This window comes from Salmo salar, chromosome 02 (assembly GCF_965601325.2).
Source record: "Salmo salar chromosome 02, fSalSal1, whole genome shotgun sequence".
In the NCBI taxonomy this organism is placed as follows: Eukaryota; Metazoa; Chordata; class Actinopteri; order Salmoniformes; family Salmonidae; genus Salmo; species Salmo salar.
In genome coordinates, this window is record NC_138292.1 from 69,623,173 (window position 1) to 69,642,294 (window position 19,122).

At 41.6% G+C, this 19,122-nt stretch overlaps 1 protein-coding gene across 1 annotated transcript; it reads left to right on the forward strand.

The window, feature by feature from the left end:
- Window positions 1-16,850, forward strand: LOC106592628 (complement C1q tumor necrosis factor-related protein 1). Its single transcript, XM_045708522.2, has 4 exons — window positions 1-157; window positions 4,943-5,151; window positions 14,591-14,842; window positions 15,646-16,850. Exons 2-4 carry the CDS (start codon window positions 4,953-4,955, stop codon window positions 15,939-15,941), a joined length of 747 nt encoding a protein of 248 aa, XP_045564478.1. The 5' UTR covers window positions 1-157; window positions 4,943-4,952; the 3' UTR covers window positions 15,942-16,850.
- Window positions 16,851-19,122: the final 2,272 nt, after the last annotated feature.

A 19,122-nucleotide genomic window follows, 5' to 3' on the forward strand; every position in this document is an offset into this window, starting at 1 on the left:
ATCAGCGAGGAGGGAGGGAGGGAGGGGGAAGCAAGCAAGCAATCTACAGCGTGTGAGAGAGGCTGAGTAAAGGTTCTTACCCGTTACAACATTTTCCTCGCGCACAGCTGATCCTCCACACCAATACATTCGCGAGCATCGCTAGGAGGAACGCAAGGTAAGTGAATCAGGACTTTGTCAAATGGAAACTGTATAATGACATTGTTATATCTATTGCTGACAAGTCAACTAATTGTTTCCATGAATGCACGCGGATGTAGAACACGTTTTTTTGCCGCTTGCTTCCCCATTGAATGTATTTTTCCCCCCGTTGGAAATAAGTTACTCTCAACAGAAGCCAACTCAGCAGTGTTCTGTGCATTTGCGCCTGAATGGAAAGGAGAATAATATTTTCGAAGATGCACGTTGCTACAAGTAATTATTTGCTTAAGCTTTGTATAAGGATGTGTACCATATAAATGTATGCTGTGCGTCTGTAGACGTGGCTGTTAGAATGAATCCTTTCTGATAGAACGACCACCGGTTACTGTAGGCGTTCTCTCCCTCTCTGGGTCAGTTCTACAATGCTGACAGAATAACATTGTCATGAACATACGAACAACATATTCAGTAGGCTATACAAATATTTGCATACAACACGGTACATTTGCATTTGATGTAAAATATATATATATATATATGTATATTATTTGTTGGCTTTTGAACTTGCCTGAACTGTAGCCTAAGTAGGCTATAGCCTGAACTGTAGTCTAGGTAGGCTATAGCCTGAACTGTAGCCTAAGTAGGCTATAGCCTGAATTGTAGTCTAGGTAGGCTATAGCCTGAACTGTAGTCTAGGTAGGCTATAGCCTGAACTGTAGTCTAGGTAGGCTATAGCCTGAACTGTAGTCTAGGTAGGCTATAGCCTGAACTGTAGCCTAAGTAGAATATAGCCTGAACTGTAGCCTAAGTAGGCTATAGCCTGAACTGTAGTCTAGGTAGGCTATAGCCTGAACTGTAGCCTAAGTAGGCTATAGCCTGAACTGTAGTCTAGGTAGGCTATAGCCTGAACTGTAGTCTAGGTAGGCTATAGCCTGAACTGTAGCCTAAGTAGGCTATAGCCTGAACTGTAGCCTAGGTAGGCTATAGCCTGAACTGTAGTCTAAGTAGTCTATAGCCTGAACTGTAGTCTAGGTAGGCTATAGCCTGAACTGTAGTCTAGATAGGCTATAGCCTGAACTGTAGCCTAAGTAGGCTATAGCCTGAACTGTAGCCTAGGTAGGCTATAGCCTGAACTGTAGCCTAGGTAGGCTATAGCCTGAACTGTAGCCTAGGTAGGCTATAGCCTGAACTGTAGTCTAGGTAGGCTATAGCCTGAACTGTAGTCTAGGTAGGCTAGAGCCTGAACTGTAGTCTAGGTAGGCTATAGCCTGAACTGTAGTCTAGGTAGGCTATAGCCTGAACTGTAGTCTAGGTAGGCTATAGCCTGAACTGTAGTCTAGGTAGGCTATAGCCTGAACTGTAGCCTAAGTAGGCTATAGCCTGAACTGTAGCCTAAGTAGGCTATAGCCTGAACTGTAGTCTAGGTAGGCTATAGCCTGAACTGTAGCCTAAGTAGGCCATAGCCTGAACTGTAGCCTAAGTAGGCCATAGCCTGAACTGTAGCCTAAGTAGGCTATAGCCTGAACTGTAGTCTAGGTAGGCTATAGCCTGAACTGTAGCCTAGGTAGGCTATAGCCTGAACTGTAGTCTAGGTAGGCTATAGCCTGAACTGTAGTCTAGGTAGGCTATAGCCTGAACTGTAGTCTAGGTAGGCTATAGCCTGAACTGTAGCCTAGGTAGGCTATAGCCTGAACTGTAGCCTAGGTAGGATATAGCCTGAACTGTAGTCTAGGTAGGCTATAGCCTGAACTGTAGTCTAGGTAGGCTATAGCCTGAACTGTAGTCTAGGTAGGCTATAGCCTGAACTGTAGTCTAGGTAGGCTATAGCCTGAACTGTAGTCTAGGTAGGCTATAGCCTGAACTGTAGTCTAGGTAGGCTATAGCCTGAACTGTAGCCTAAGTAGGCTATAGCCTGAACTGTAGTCTAGGTAGGCTATAGCCTGAACTGTAGCCTAAGTAGGCTATAGCCTGAACTGTAGCCTAAGTAGGCTATAGCCTGAACTGTAGTCTAGGTAGGCTATAGCCTGAACTGTAGCCTAAGTAGGCTATAGCCTGAACTGTAGTCTAGGTAGGCTATAGCCTGAACTGTAGCCTAAGTAGGCTATAGCCTGAACTGTAGTCTAGGTAGGCTATAGCCTGAACTGTAGCCTAGGTAGGCTATAGCCTGAACTGTAGTCTAGGTAGGCTATAGCCTGAACTGTAGCCTAGGTAGGCTATAGCCTGAACTGTAGTCTAGGTAGAATATAGCCTGAACTGTAGTCTAGGTAGGCTATAGCCTGAACTGTAGCCTAGGTAGGCTATAGCCTGAACTGTAGCCTAGGTAGGCTATAGCCTGAACTGTAGTCTAGGTAGGCTATAGCCTGAACTGTAGTCTAGGTAGGCTATAGCCTGAACTGTAGCCTAAGTAGGCTATAGCCTGAACTGTAGCCTAGGTAGGCTATAGCCTGAACTGTAGCCTAGGTAGGCTATAGCCTGAACTGTAGTCTAGGTAGGCTATAGCCTGAACTGTAGTCTAGGTAGGCTATAGCCTGAACTGTAGTCTAGGTAGGCTATAGCCTGAACTGTAGTCTAGGTAGGCTATAGCCTGAACTGTAGCCTAGGTAGGCTATAGCCTGAACTGTAGCCTAAGTAGTCTATAGCCTCAACTGTAGTCTAGGTAGGCTATAGCCTGAACTGTAGCCTAAGTAACTATAGCCTGAACTGTAGCCTAAGTAGGCTATAGCCTGAACTGTAGTCTAGGTAGGCTATAGCCTGAACTGTAGCCTAGGTAGGCTATAGCCTGAACTGTAGTCTAGGTAGGCTATAGCCTGAACTGTAGTCTAGGTAGGCTATAGCCAAGCTACTGACGTATAACGTATTAAGTTATTTATAAGTGATTACTTTAAAGTATGATGACAGATGCTAAATACACTTAAAAGGGCAATCTGCGGCTCCAACAACAACAAAGCAGGGGCCCCGCCACTGTTTTGCAAAAACAGCTTTAAGAAATGTGTGGTGGATAATGAGATCTCGAACTATTGGGTTCTTCAATGACTGACAGTCTCAATCACCTGGACTCATTTTCTCTCTCTGTTTCTAATACTGGAAAATAAAAATGTGAAGACTCAGTACTGTTCTTTTGATACTAGTGTTACTGTTTATCAATATTGGCACGCCATCGTGCCCAGCAGGGAATGGTCAAACTGTAAAACGTAGGTTATCTCATAACTTCCCACAGAGGGAAACTAAAGCTTCCTCCCTTCTTTCTCGTCATCCTTTCATCCATCCATCATTCTCACCATTGATCCATCTTAGGAAAGACTGTTAACATTCCAGGAGTTGTGTAAAACACCAGGGATTTCCTCTCCGGCCCTATCGCTCTGTCGCTCTGATTCACACACACACACACACACACACACACACACACACACACACACACACACACACACACACACACACACACACACACACACACACACACACACACACACACACACACACACACACACACACTCATAGTGCTTGCACACGGACACGCGCACGCACACACACACACACACACACACACACACACACACACACACACACACACACACACACACACACACACACACACACACACACACACACACACACACTCATAGTGCTTGTACACGGACACGCGCACGCACACACATACAGTAAATGCACATGCTTGCATGCACACATACTCCCCTACACACATACACACTCATCCATTCTCTCTCTCCCTTCCTCCAATCCATCCTCTACAGTGTTGTCCAACTAAACTCTCAACATCTGTCTTTCTCAACCCCGGGCCAAACCCTTCCCTAAATACTGTGGACTCAAACTGGTCGTAAATGTCAGTAGTGAAATCCAAGTGGGTTTCTCACCTCTCCTCAAGCAGGAAGTACCAGGTTTATTCAGGTAACGGTTTGTGATGCTACTTAGTGTTCATGTCCTACTGATACCTCCTGATGTGACCAGATCATTCAGAGACCCAGGATGTGAGAAAACCTAGCCTGCCTCTGATGTTCTCACTAGATGGCCAAGCTGCATAGTCTATGTTGTCTATATCGAGAAAAAAAAAGGTATGGGAACAGGTTAGCAGTGTGGTTGAGGTTAGGGTTAGGTTTGAAATCCGATTTGAAGAAGATACATTGTAGAACTAGGCAGGGCTTCTGACTTTGTATCTTGGCCAGATAGGGACAACTCTAATGTGGGCTGAGTTTTCTATTACAACCCATAACTCTCTTACATTGCCAATACGTTCTCCTATAAACTTCAGTCTGGATTACTCCTGCAATTCAGGCTATTCAAGATATTTAACCTGCTTTAGTGAAAGCCAAGGAAATCACTGGTACTGGAAAAATGCTTGTGAAAAAGAAAACAGAAAAAGAAAACATGGGTTCTATGGTGTGTGTATACTGGGCTTGGTGACCTGTCCCACTAACAGATGTCTTGTAGAGACACTGGAAATGTGTGTCCAACCGTGAGCTCATGTGGACATGGCTGGCAGTCAATGTTAATATTTTCATATGGTTGTTTGGTAATGTTTACATGTGGTAATGCGGTGGTAATGTTTTCATGTTTAATACAGTGCAGGTGTGAGCATGAGCAGGTAGGTTGAGGGACACACACACACACACACTAAAGAGAAGTGATCATGGCCCGTACATGAGCCAATACCAACACATCCAGCTGTCCCTGATCTCACTCATTACCTTACCTTCTCTCTCCCCACATCTCTCTCTCTCTCTTTTCCTCCCTCCCTATCTCTCTCTACCTCTCTCTCGCTCTCCCTATCTCTCTCTCCCTCAAGTGTGTTCATCATGTTGGGGGTGTGTCTGTCCGTCCTATTGCTCCTCCCCCTGGCCTCGTCCATCCCCTCCCCCTCCAGACCTCCCCCAAAACTATGCAGACGATGCTGCGACCCCCTGCAGCCCCCAGAATCCTCTGCTGCACGCCCTGCCCACCACGCCGCCGCCACGCCAGAGGTCCACACCTACATCAACATGACCATTCTCAAAGGTAAGAGACAACACACACACACACACACACACACACACACACACACACACACACACACACACACACACACACACACACACACACACACACATCAGTACATTATCAGTATCTTAGATGACCAACCTCAAAGGTACAGTACAAAGTAACATCCCAACAGACCAGATGAGATATAGGCATTGCCTTAGAGCAACGTTTCCCAAGCCAGTCCTCCAGAACTAGCCAGCTTGTTGAAAAGAAGACACTTGGCAGGATCAGTAATTAGCAAGGCCAACGTTCTTAAAGAAGAAAGAACACACACAGAAGACACAAGGAATCAAACCGAACACACACACACACACACACACAGACACACACACACACACACACACACACACACACACACACACACACACACACACACACACACACACACACACACACACACACTCTTCAAAGAGATAAAGGCCTTGTGTTAAATTTCCAAGCCTTATTCCTCTAAAATAGTCCAGGAGACATGTCATGTATTGTTTGGTGTGGTGTGTGGTTATGGTTTTATCTGTGTTCTGTGATAGAGATTCCATGTCAGGCTTAGCTGACCCCTGACCCTATCCCCAAAACAACAGGATGTTACGTTTCTCTCACTTAGAAGTGTGGCACACACATGGACATGCACACGCACACAATAAAAAAAAAACTCTAGATTAATTGAAATCCTTGTTTAGAGTGAGTGAGGGAGGGAGGGAGGGAGGGAGGGAGGGAGGGAGGGAGGGTGGGAGGGAGGGAGGGACGGTGGGACCGTGGGAGGGAGGGAGGGAGCGAGGGAGGGTGGGAGGCTCCCAGAAGGCAGTATTCACCTGGCACTGAACCTGATGATGTGGCTGAAAACACACACAGATAAATACACACCCACACACCCTCATACAATCAAGCAGTGCAGTGTGGGAGAGGATTGATATTAATACACTGCAACAACCCAGTTTAGTTAGAAAAGAGGCACTAGCTAACTATATGAAGACTATACAGTGAGGGAAAAAAGTATTTGATCCCCTGCTGATTTTGTACGTTTGCCCACTGACAAAGAAATTATCAGTCTATAATTTTAATGGTAGGTTTATTTGAACAGTGAGAGACAGAATAACAACAAAAAAATCCAGAAAAACACATGTCAAAAATGTTGTAAATTGATTTGCATTTAAATGAGGGAAATAAGTATTTGACCCCCTCTCAATCAGAAAGATTTCTGGCTCCCAGGTGTCTTTTATACAGGTAACGAGCTGAGATTAGAAGCACACTCTTAAAGGGAGTGCTCCTAATCTCAGTTTGTTACCTGTATGAAAGACACCTGTCCACAGAAGCAATCAATCAATCAGATTCCAAACTCTCCACCATGGCCAAGACCAAAGAGTATTCCAGCATGACAATGACCCAAAACACACGGCCGAGGCAACAAAGGAGTGGTACAAGAAGAAGCACATTAAGGTCCTGGAATGGCCTAGCCAGTCTCCAGACCTTGAATCCCATAGAAAATCTGTGGAGGGAGCTGAAGGTTCGAGTTGCCAAACGTCAGCCTCGAAACCTTAATGACTTGGAGAAGATCTGCAAAGAGGAGTGGGGCAAAATCCCTCCTGAGATGTGTGCAAACCTGGTGGCCAACTACAAGAAACGTCTGACCTCTGTGATTGCCAACAAGGGTTTTGCCACCAAGTACTAAGTCATATTTTGCAGAGGGGTCAAATACTTATTTCCCTCATTAAAATGTCAATCATTTTATAACATTTTTGACATGCGTTTTTCTGGATTTTTTTGTTGTTATTCTGTCTCTCACTGTTCAAATAAACCTACCATTAAAATTATAGACTGATAATTTCTTTGTAAGTGGGCAAACCTACAAAATCAGCAGGGGATCAATTACTTTTTTCCGTCACTGTATATATAGAGACTAACTATATAAAGACTATATATGGAGAGACTAACTATATAAAGATGATATATATAGAGACTTACTATATAAAGACTATATATATAGAGAGAGAGAGACTAACTATATAAAGACTATATATAGAGACTAACTATATAAAGACTATATATAGAGAGATTTACTATATAAAGACTATATATATAGAGACTAACTATATAAAGACTATATATATATAGAGACTAACTATATAAAGACGATATATATATATATAGAGATTTACTATATAAAGACTATATATATAGAGACTAACTATATAAAGACTATATATAAAGACTAACTATATAACGATGATATATATAGAGACTAACTATATAAAGACTATATATATAGAGACTAACTATATAAAGACTATATATATAGAGTCTAACTATATAAAGACTATATATGGAGAGACTAACTATATAAAGACTATATATATAGAGACTAACTATATAAAGACTATATATGGCGAGACTAACTATATAAAGACTATATATGGAGAGACTAACTATATAAAGGCTATATATAGAGACTAACGATATGAAGACAATATATATAGAGACTAACTATATAAAGACTATATATATAGAGTCTAACTATATAAAGACTATATATGGAGAGACTAACTATATAAAGACTATATATGGAGAGACTAACTATATAAAGACTATATATATAGAGACTAACTATATAAAGACTATATATATAGAGACTAACTATATATAGACTATATATATAGAGACTAACTATATATAGACTATATATATAGAGACTAATTATATAAAGACTATATATAGAGAGACTAACTATATATAGAGAGACTAATTATAGCTAACTAAGTCTAACTATGTAAAGACTATATATATATAGAGATTTACTATATAAAGACTATATATAGAGAGACTATATAAAGACTATATATATAGAGACTAACTATATAAAGACTATATATATAGAGACTAACTATATATAGACTATATATATATAGAGAGAGACTAATTATATAAAGACTATATATAGAGAGACTAACTATATATAGAGAGACTAATTATAGCTAACTAAGTCTAACTATGTAAAGACTATATATATAGAGATTTACTATATAAAGACTATATATAGAGAGACTAACTATATAAAGACTATATATATAGAGACTAACTATATATAGACTATATATATATATATATATATATATATATATATATATAGAGACTAATTATATAAAGACTATATATAGAGAGACTAACTATATATAGAGAGACTAATTATAGCTAACTAAGTCTAACTATGTAAAGACTATATATATAGAGATTTACTATATAAAGACTATATATATATAGAGACTAACTATATAAAGACTATATATATAGAGACTAACTATATAAAGACTATATATATAGAGACTAACTATATATAGACTATATATATAGAGACTAATTATATAAAGACCATATATAGAGAGACTAACTATACTGCTAAAAAAAATAAAGGGAACACTTAAACAACACATCCTAGATCTGAATGAAAGAAATAATCTTATTAAATACTTTTTTGTTTACATAGTTGAATGTGCTGACAACAAAATCACACAAAAATAATCAATGGAAATCCAATTTATCAACCCATGGAGGTCTGGATTTGGAGTCACACTCAAAATTAAAGTGGAAAACCACGCTACAGGCTGATCCAACTTTGATGTAATGTCCTTAAAACAAGTCAAAATGAGGCTCAGTAGTGTGTGTGGCCTCCACGTGCCTGTATGACCTCCCTACAACGCCTGGGCATGCTCCTGATGAGGTGGCGGATGGTCTCCTGAGGGATCTCCTCCCAGACCTGGACTAAAGCATCCGCCAACTCCTGGACAGTCTGTGGTGCAACGTGGCGTTGGTGGATGGAGCGAGACATGATGTCCCAGATGTGCTCAATTGGATTCAGGTCTGGGGAACGGGCGGGCCAGTCCATAGCATCAATGCCTTCCTCTTGCAGGAACTGCTGACACACTCCAGCCACATGAGGTCTATCATTGTCTTGCATTAGGAGGAACCCAGGGCCAACCGCACCAGCATATGGTCTCATAAGGGTCTGAGGATCTCATCTCGGTACCTAATGGCAGTCTGGCTACCTCTGGCGAGCACATGGAGGGCGGTGCGGCCCCTCAAAGAAATGCCACCCCACACCATGACTGACCCACCGCCTAACCGGTCATGCTGGAGGATGTTGCAGGCAGCAGAACGTTCTCCATGGCGTCTCCAGACTCTGTCACGTCTGTCACGTGCTCAGTGTGAACCTGCTTTCATCTGTGAAGAGCACAGGGCGCCAGTGGCAAATTTGCCAATCTTGGTGTTCTCTGGCAAATGCCAAACGTCCTGCACGGTGTTGGGCTGTAAGCACAACCCCCACCTGTGGACGTCGGGCCCTCATACCACCCTCATGGAGTCTGTTTCTGACCGTTTGAGCAGACACATGCACATTTGTGGCCTGCTGGAGGTCATTTTGCAGGGCTCTGGCAGTGCTTCTCCTGCTCCTCCTTGCACAAAGGCGGAGGTAGCGGTCCTGCTGCTGGGTTGTTGCCCTCCTACGGCCTCCTCCACGTCTCCTGATGTACTGGCCTGTCTCCTGGTAGCGCCTCCATGCTCTGGACACTACGCTGACAGACACAGCAAACCTTCTTGCCACAGCTCGCATTGATGTGCCATCCTGGATGAGCTGCACTATCTGAGCCACTTGTGTGGGTTGTAGACTCCGTCTCATGCTACCACTAGAGTGAAAGCACCGCCAGCATTCAAAAGTGACCAAAACATCAGCCAGGAAGCATAGGAACTGAGAAGTGGTCTGTGGTCCCCACCTGCAGAACCACTCCTTTATTGCTAATTGCCTATAATTTCCACCTGTTGTCTATTCCATTTGCACAACAGCATGTGAAATTTATTGTCAATCAGTGTTGCTTCTTAAGTGGACAGTTTGATTTCACAGAAGTGTGATTGATTCGGAGTTACATTGTGTTGTTTAAGTGTTCCCTTTATTTTTTTGAGCAGTGTATATATAGAGAGACTAATTATAGCTAACTAAGTCTAACTATGTAAAGACTATATATATAGAGATTTACTATATAAAGACTATATATAGAGACTAACTATATAAAGACTATATATATAGAGACTAACTATATAAAGACTATATATATAGAGACTAACTATATATAGACTATATATAGAGAGACTAATTATATAAAGACTATATATAGAGAGACTAACTATATATAGAGAGACTAATTATAGCTAACTAAGTCTAACTATGTAAAGACTATATATATAGAGATTTACTATACAAAGACTATATATATAGAGACTAACTATATAAAGACTATATATATAGAGACTAACTATATAAAGACGATATATATAGATACTAACTATATAAAGACTATATATATAGAGACTAACTATATAAAGACGATATATATAGAGACTAACTATATAAAGACGATATATATAGAGACTAACTATATAAAGACGATATATATAGAGACTAACTATATAAAGACTATATATATAGAGACTAACTATATAAAGACGATATATATATAGACTAACTATATAAAGACTATATATATAGATACTAACTATATAAAGACGATATATATAGATACTAACTATATAAAGACTATATATATAGAGACTAACTATATAAAGACTATATATATAGATACTAACTATATAAAGACGATATATATAGATACTAACTATATAAAGACTATATATATAGAGACTAACTATATAAAGACGATATATATAGATACTAACTATATAAAGATGATATATATAGATACTAACTATAGCTGACTAAGTCTAACTATATAAAGACTATATGTAGAGAGACTAACTATATGAAGACAATATATATAGAGACTAACTATATAAAGACTAACTATATAAAGACTATATATAGAGACTAACTATATAAAGACTATATATATAGTGACTAACTATATAAAGACTATATATGGAGAGACTAACTATAGCTAACTAAGTCTAACTATATAAATAATATATATGGAGAGACTAACTATAGCTAACTAAGTCTAACTATATAAATAATATATATGGAGAGACTAACTATAGCTAACTAAGTCTAACTATATAAAGATTATATATAGAGAGACTTAACAAGAATGGTGTTCATGGGAGGACACCATGGAAGAATCCACTGCTCTCCAAAAAAAACATTGCTGCACGTCTGAAGTATGCAAAAGAGCATCTGGATGTTCCACAGCGCAACAGACGAAATATTATGTGGACAGATTCAACTAAGGTTGAGTTGTTTGGAAGGAAGGAACACACAACACTATGTGTGGAGAAACAAAAGCACAGCACGCCAACATAAAAACCTCATCCCAACTGTAAAGTATGGTGGAGGGAGCATCATGGTTTGGGGCTGCTTTGCTGCCTCAGGGCCTGGACAGATTGCTATCATCGACGGAAAAATGAATTCCCATCAAGACATTTTGCAGGAGAATGTAAGGCTATCTGTCCGCCAATTGAAGCTCAACAGAAGTTGGGTGATGCAACAGGACAACGACCCAAAACACAGAAGTGGCTTCAACAGAAGAAAATACTCCTTCTGGAATGGCCCAGTCAGAGTCCTGACCTCAACCTGATTGAGATGCTGTAGCATGACCTCGAGAGCAGTTCACACCAGACATTCCAAGAATATTGCTGAACTGAAACATTTTAGTAAAGAGGAATGGTCCAAAATTCCTCCTGTGTTTTACATGTCGTAAACTCGTCAACAGATATGTTAGCATGTTCAAGAGATTTCTGTAAGTCTTTGGCTGACACTCTACGATTCTTCTTAACCTCATTGAGCATTCTGCACTGTGCTCTTGCAGTCATCTTTGCAGGACGGCCACTCCAAGGGAGTGCTGAACTTTCTCCATTTATAGCCAATTTGTCTTACCGTGGACTGATGAACATCAAGGCTTTTGGAGATACATTTGTAACCCTTTCCAGCTTTAGGCAAGTCAACAATTCTTAATCTGAAGTCTTCTGAGATCTCTTTTGTTCGAGGCATGATTCACATCAGGCAATGCTTCATGGGAATAGCAAACTCACATTTTGTGAGTGTTTTTTATATTGCAGGGCAGCTCTAACCAACGTCTCCAATCTCATCTCATTGATTGGACTCCAGGTTATCAGAGTATTGACTCCAATTCGTTTTTGGAGAAGTCATTAGCTTAGGGGTTCACATACTTTTGCCATCCTACACTGTGAATGTTTAAATGATGTATTCAATATAGACAAGAAAAATACAATAATTTGTGTGTTATTAGTTTAAGCACACTCTGTTTGTCTATTGCTGTGACTTAGAGGAAGATCACATCACATTTTTTGACCAATTTATGTAGAAATCCAGGTAATTCCAAAGGGTTCACATACTTTTTCTTGCAACTGTATATGGAGTCGCTAACTAAGTCTAAATATATGGAGAAATGATTCTCTAAAAGTGGTATTGGTTGTCATAAAGCACAATGTCCAGATGCTTTTCAAATTCTTGTCCTACTGATAGTAATCATGGCTTGAAGGCTTAACTACAGATCTAGGATCAGTTTACACTATCCTAACCCTGACCATCACTATCTAGACATCAGGAAGAATACTGACCTCACATGAGTGCTAAGAGGTGACTGTATCTACAGCATGATCATTTAAACAGGACCTGGACAAGAGGGGGCCTGTTTAGATCATGTGGTTAAAGCATCAGAGACATCCATATACAGTGGGGGGGGAAAGTATTTAGTCAGCCACCAATTGTGCAAGTTCTCCCACTTAAAAAGATGAGAGAGGCCTGTAATTTTCATCATAGGTACATGTCAACTATGACAGACAAAATGAGAAAAAAAATCCAGAAAATCACATTGTAGGATTTTTTATGAATTTATTTGCAAATTATGGTGGAAAATAAGTATTTGGTCACCTACAAACAAGCAAGATTTCTGGCTCTCACAGACCTGTAACTTCTTCTTTGAGACGCTCCTCTGTCCTCCACTCATTACCTGTATTAATGGCACCTGTTTGAACTTGTTATCAGTATAAAAGACACCTGTCCACAACCTCAAACAGTCACACTCCAAACTCCACTATGGCCAAGACCAAAGAGCTGTCAAAGGACACCAGAAACAAAATTGTAGAGGGAAGACTGAATCTGCAATAGGTAAGCAGCTTGGTTTGAAGAAATCAACTGTGGGAGCAATTATTAGGAAATGGAAGACATACAAGACCACTGATAATCTCCCTTGATCTGGGGCTCCACGCAAGATCTCACCCCGTGGGGTCAAAATGATCACAAGAACTGTGAGCAAAAATCCCAGAAACACACGGGGGGACCTAGTGAATGACCTGCAGAGAGCTGGGACCAAAGTAACAAAGCCTACCATCAATAACACACTATGCCGCCAGGGACTCAAATCCTGCAGTAGCAGACGTGTCCCCCTGCTTAAGCCAGTACATGTCCAGGCCCATCTAAAGTTTGCTAGAGAGCATTTGGATGATCCAGAAGAGGATTGGGAGAATGTCATACGGTCAGATGAAACCAAAATATTACTTTTTGGTAAAAACTCAACTCGTCGTGTTTGGAGGACAAAGAATGCTGAGTTGCATCCAAAGAACACCATACCTACTGTGAAGCATGGGGGTGGAAACATCATGCTTTGGGGCTGTTTTTCTGCAAAGGGACCAGGACGACTGATCCGTGTAAAAGAAAGAATGAATGGGGCCATATATCGTGAGATTTTGAGTGAAAACCTCTTTCCATCAGCAAGGGCATTGAAGATGAAACGTGGCTGGGTCTTTCAGCATGACAATGATCCCAAACACACCGCCCGGGCAACGAAGGAGTGGCTTCGTAAGAAGCATTTCAAGGTCCTGGAGTGGCCTAGCCAGTCTCCAGATCTCAAACCCATAGAAAATCTTTGGAGGGAGTTGAAAGTCTGTGTTGCCCAGCGACAGCCCCAAAACATCACTGCTCTAGAGGAGATCTGCATGGCGGAATGGGCCAAAATACCAGCAACAGTGTGTGAAAACCTTGTGAAGACTTACAGAAAACGTTTGACCTGTGTCATTGCCAACAAAGGGTATATAACAAAGTATTGAGATAGACTTTTGTTATTGACCAAATACTTATTTTCCACCATAATTTGCAAATAAATTCATTAAAAATCCTACAATGTGATTTTCTGGATTTTTTTTCTCATTTTGTCAGTCATAGTTGACGTGTACCTATGATGAAAATTACAGGCCTCTCTCATCTTTTTAAGTGGGAGAACTTGCACAATTGGTGGCTGACTAAATACTTTTTCCCCCCACTGTATGCTCAATGGGTGTGGAAAATCCACCAAGCCATCGAATAAGGAAGCACACACAAACACACATAGAGAGAGGTATTTCCTTGCTCATGCTATCTCAGAAAGATCTAGACAACATATGTTCTTTCTCTTTCCGTCCCCAGGTGATAAAGGTGACAGAGGAGATAAAGGCATGCCAGGGAAAAATGGTAAAGAAGGTCCCCATGGTTACCGGGGTCCCATGGGTCCTCAAGGGACTAAGGGCCAGGCGGGCGCCCCGGGAGATGCCTGTAAGCCGCAGCACTCCTCCTTCTCTGTAGGGAGACGTAAATCCCTCCACAGTATAGACTACTACCAGGCCCTGGTGTTTGACACAGTGTTCGTCAACCTCTACGAGCACTTCAACATGTTCAAAGGTAATTGAAGAACCACAAGGAGGACACACACACACACTGTTTTATTTTGTATTTTATTTTTTACCTCTTTTTCTTCCAAATTTCGTGATATCTATTTGGTAGTTACAGTCTTGTCCCATCACTGCAACTCCGGTACGGACTTGGGAGAGGCGAAGGTTGAGAGCCATGTGTCCTCCGAAACACGGCCCTGACAAGCCGCGCTGCTTCTTGACACTCTGCTCGCTTAACCCGGAAGCCTGCCGCACCAATGTGTCAGAGGAAACACTGTACAACTGGCGACCGAAGTCAGCGTGCAGGTGCTCGGCCCGCCACAGGAGTCGCTAGAGCGCGATGGGAGAAGGACATCCCGGCCGGCCAAAGCCTCCCCTAACCCGGACGACTCTGGGCCAATTGTGCGGTGCCTCATGGGTCTCCCGGTTGCGGCCGGCTGCGACACAGCCTGGGATCGAACCCAGATCTGTAGTGACGCCTCTAGCACTGCGATGCAGTGCCTTAGACCGCTGCACCACTCAGGAGGCCCCACACACTTTTTTACACATGTTCAAAGGTCAATTCTACTGCTTCGTCCGCGGCGTCTACTACTACTCTGGTGTCTCTAGAGTGCAGGCTTTTGTTCCAGCCCAGCACTAATAATAAAAAAACACTTGATTTTAACACTTTCTCTTCTCTCAAGGTAAATTCTACTTCTTCATCCCACGATCAACTTCTTCAACATCACTTATTTGCAGGTTTTTTGTTCCAGCCCAGCATTAAAACACCTGACTCTAACACTAACTAATCACTTTCTCCTCCTTTCTCTGAAGGTAAATTCTACTGCTTCGTCCCAGGTATCTACTTCTTCAACGTGAACATCCACACGTGGAACTTCAAGGAGACCTACCTCCACCTGATGCACAACGATAAGGAGCAGGTGATCCTGTACGCCCAGCCCAGTGAGAGGTCCATCATGCAGAGTCAGAGTGTTATGATGGACCTGGCGCTGAACGATGAGGTGTGGGTCAGGCTCTACAAGAGGGAGAGGGAGAACGCCGTCTATAGTGATGACGTGGATGTCTATATTACCTTTAATGGATACTTGGTGGCGCCTAGTGTCCAGTGATCAGAGTGGAGGAAGAGGGGGAGGAAACTCTGTGTTGGATTTTGGTTGTTTTATCATGCCTAAAGTAAAGGAGGAAAGAAGAGAGAGAGGGAACTTGCGCCAGTGTTGGATTTTTGATTTTGCTTGTGCCTATATTGCCTTCAGTGCTCACCAAATTCAAATGGAAACTGGGTTGATTTTGGTTGTCCCTTTGTAGTGCCTTCAGTGCTCACCAAATGGAAACTCTGGGTTGATTTTAGTTGTTCCTTTGTAGTGCCTTCAGTGCTGACCAAACGGAAACTCCGGGTTGATTTTGGTTGTTCCTTTGTAGTGCTTTCAGGGCTCACCAAATGGAAACTCTGGGTTGGATTTTGTTTGTCCTTCCATTGTGCCTAAAGCAGCCAATGATACAAATTACCTGCACACATGTTTTCCTCTGCCTTACGATGTATTCCTCTCAGGTATTTTGAATGGGGAGGATTGTGGGCACTAATCAATGAGATCACTATGCAGTGTTGTGTAGTCCCAGTGAGAAACATTGGTTGAAATTGGTTTTAACCTTTTCAACATCTTTTCAACATATTTTTTTACCAAAAATACATATTTTCAATGTCTTTTCAATGTCTTTTCAGCGTCTTTTCAACGTCTTTTGCTCATATGGTGGTTTTGGGACTAGACGTAAATGGACCCTGCATTGCTATGGTGACCTCGAGGAAAGCTTTAAAAGTGAAAAAGGAGAAAATGCCAGCCATATCAAATGAATATATAGAGATTGTTGAGTAAGTAATGCAAGATTGTATTGATATATATATATATATTGATAACTCAGTGTTATGTGTTTTTATAGAGATTTACGTTACGCTGCAGAGCAGCTTGAAACATGTAAATATTTGTATACATTTTTGTTACCTAAAACATTTTATCACTAGACTGGGTGCCAGTTGGTCTTTGCTTTAGCTGAACTGTTGTTGTTGTTGTCACGTCCTGAACACAATAAGGTACTGTTGCTGAATGCAGTTTGAAAAAGTTCTGCATCCAGGCTGGGCTTTCCCTAACCCTATACCACCAAAAACTGAAAATACTGAATTCCATTGTATCAAAACAACACATACTGTATCAGAAAAATATAAATCATACAATCATTTGTAAAACCCATTCAAACTAGAAGTCCATTCTAAACCAGACCTTCTAGAACCATTACTCCCCATTGTCAGTAGAGCAGGTTGAACAGGTGCATTCTATCTTTCACCTAGAGGTTAAAGGTCAAACCCTGACCCCCTGACCCCTGCCTGTTTCCCACCGTTAGAGTATACAACCCCTCATTGCTGTCAAGATTTGAATAAGTCCTAGTATTGCAATACATGGGGAATAGGGTGCCAAAAGTAGTGCACTGTGTAGGGAATATAAGGTGTGTCCTAGTATGTCATAGTAGTGCACTATGTAGGGAATATGGGTGCAGTCTGAGATTATCAGTTTTGTTTGACAGCTCCAGTGAAAAACCCAACTAAAAGCTAAAGAGAGGGAAAACAACATCTCCACGTGTGGTTTGGATGGTGATGGTTGAATTGGTTGCCAGATGGACGACCATATCTCTCCTATTACTGCTAATTCCATCCCCAGTCCACAGGGACTGGGGCTAAACTGAAGATAGAGGAGAGACCAACTGGTGAATTAGGCCATGACTAGATAGCTTTGTAGCCAATTAGAATAGGCTTTACTGGTGTAGTTCCCTAGGCAATAGCTCTGTAGCCAATTAGAAGAGGCCTTACTGGTGTAGTTCCCTAGGCAATAGCTCTGTAGCCAATTAGAATAGGCTTTACTGGTGTAGTTCCCTAGGCAATAGCTCTGTAGCCAATTAGAAGAGTCTTTAGTGGTGTAATTCCCTAGTCAATAGCTCTGTAGCCAATTAGAAGAGGCCTTACTGGTGTAGTTCCCTAGGCAATATCTCTGTAGCCAATTAGAAGAGTCTTTAGTGGTGTAATTCCCTAGTCAATAGCTCTGTAGCCAATTAGAAGAGGCTTTAGTGGTGTAATTCCCTAGTCAATAGCTTAGTGATGTACATCCTATGGCTGTTGTACTGTAAGTACCTATTTCCTGGATATCACTCAAAACCAAGAGCAGAAGTTGACACAGTTGGTTTGCTGTACCCAGGAGGCAGAACAGCATAAAGCATTGTGGATTGAGTTATTAGTATTTACCCTGTGCCCCAAAACACAGCCATTTATAACCTCGTTCAAACAATTGTTCTGTTTCCTACGCATCTCTACGAATGCAGATGCACTTTCAAGGAGTCCTCTGAGAGTTGTTGGTAAACGGTCTCTCTAAAACTATCCTGGTCCCAGATCAGTTTGTGCTGACAGTGACCTTTGCAAGACAGTACAAACAGATCTGGAACCAGGCTAGAGTAAAAGTGAAAAGCAGCCAAACTCATGTTCCTTCCTAGATGCATTTTATTAGTCCTATTAGACGGTTGTGTAGTTCTCTTGTTTTTACAGCACTTAGAGCCTTTTATACCATCATTAAAGACATGGACCCAGTTCATAACAGTAACTGCTCTATCTGAGGTAAACAGTAAAGTAGCTTTGAATCGCCCCACTATCCTATAAACGCCATGCTCTATAAAATGAGCCATAAAGTAAGTTGTGGTGTTGTGTTACCTGTGAAATAGTGTTGCTAAAACTCCTGCAGTTACTGCTGTTAGAGTTCAAGGTTTAGATGGGAGGGCGGCTGGGAGCAGTTGGTATGACAGGCTATGACAGGTTATGACGTATGTTATATCATGCTCGTGGCATGGTTTACAAGACAGGTTACTGGAGAAGGGTTCAAGCAGAGTGTTAGCGAGAGTTTTCAATGACGTCAATAACGTCAATGACGTCCGATTTCCCCCTGCGTCAAAGTAAGTCACAGCTTTCTCTCTAACACCCTCGCTATCTCTTTCTCTCTCTCTCTCTCTCTCTCTCTCCTCTCTCTCTCTCCCTCCCTCCTCTCTTTTTCTCTCTCGCTCCCTCTCTCCGTCTCTCATTCTCTCTCTCCCTCCCTCTCTTGCTCTCACTCTCCATCTCTGTCTCTCTCTCCCTCTAACCCTCTCTCCTCGCTCTCCCTCTCTCCTCTCTCCTTCTCTCTCTTGCTCTCTCTCTCCTCTCTCACGCTCTCCCTCTCTCTCTTGCTCTTCCTCTCCCTCTCTTGCTCTTCCTCTCCCTCT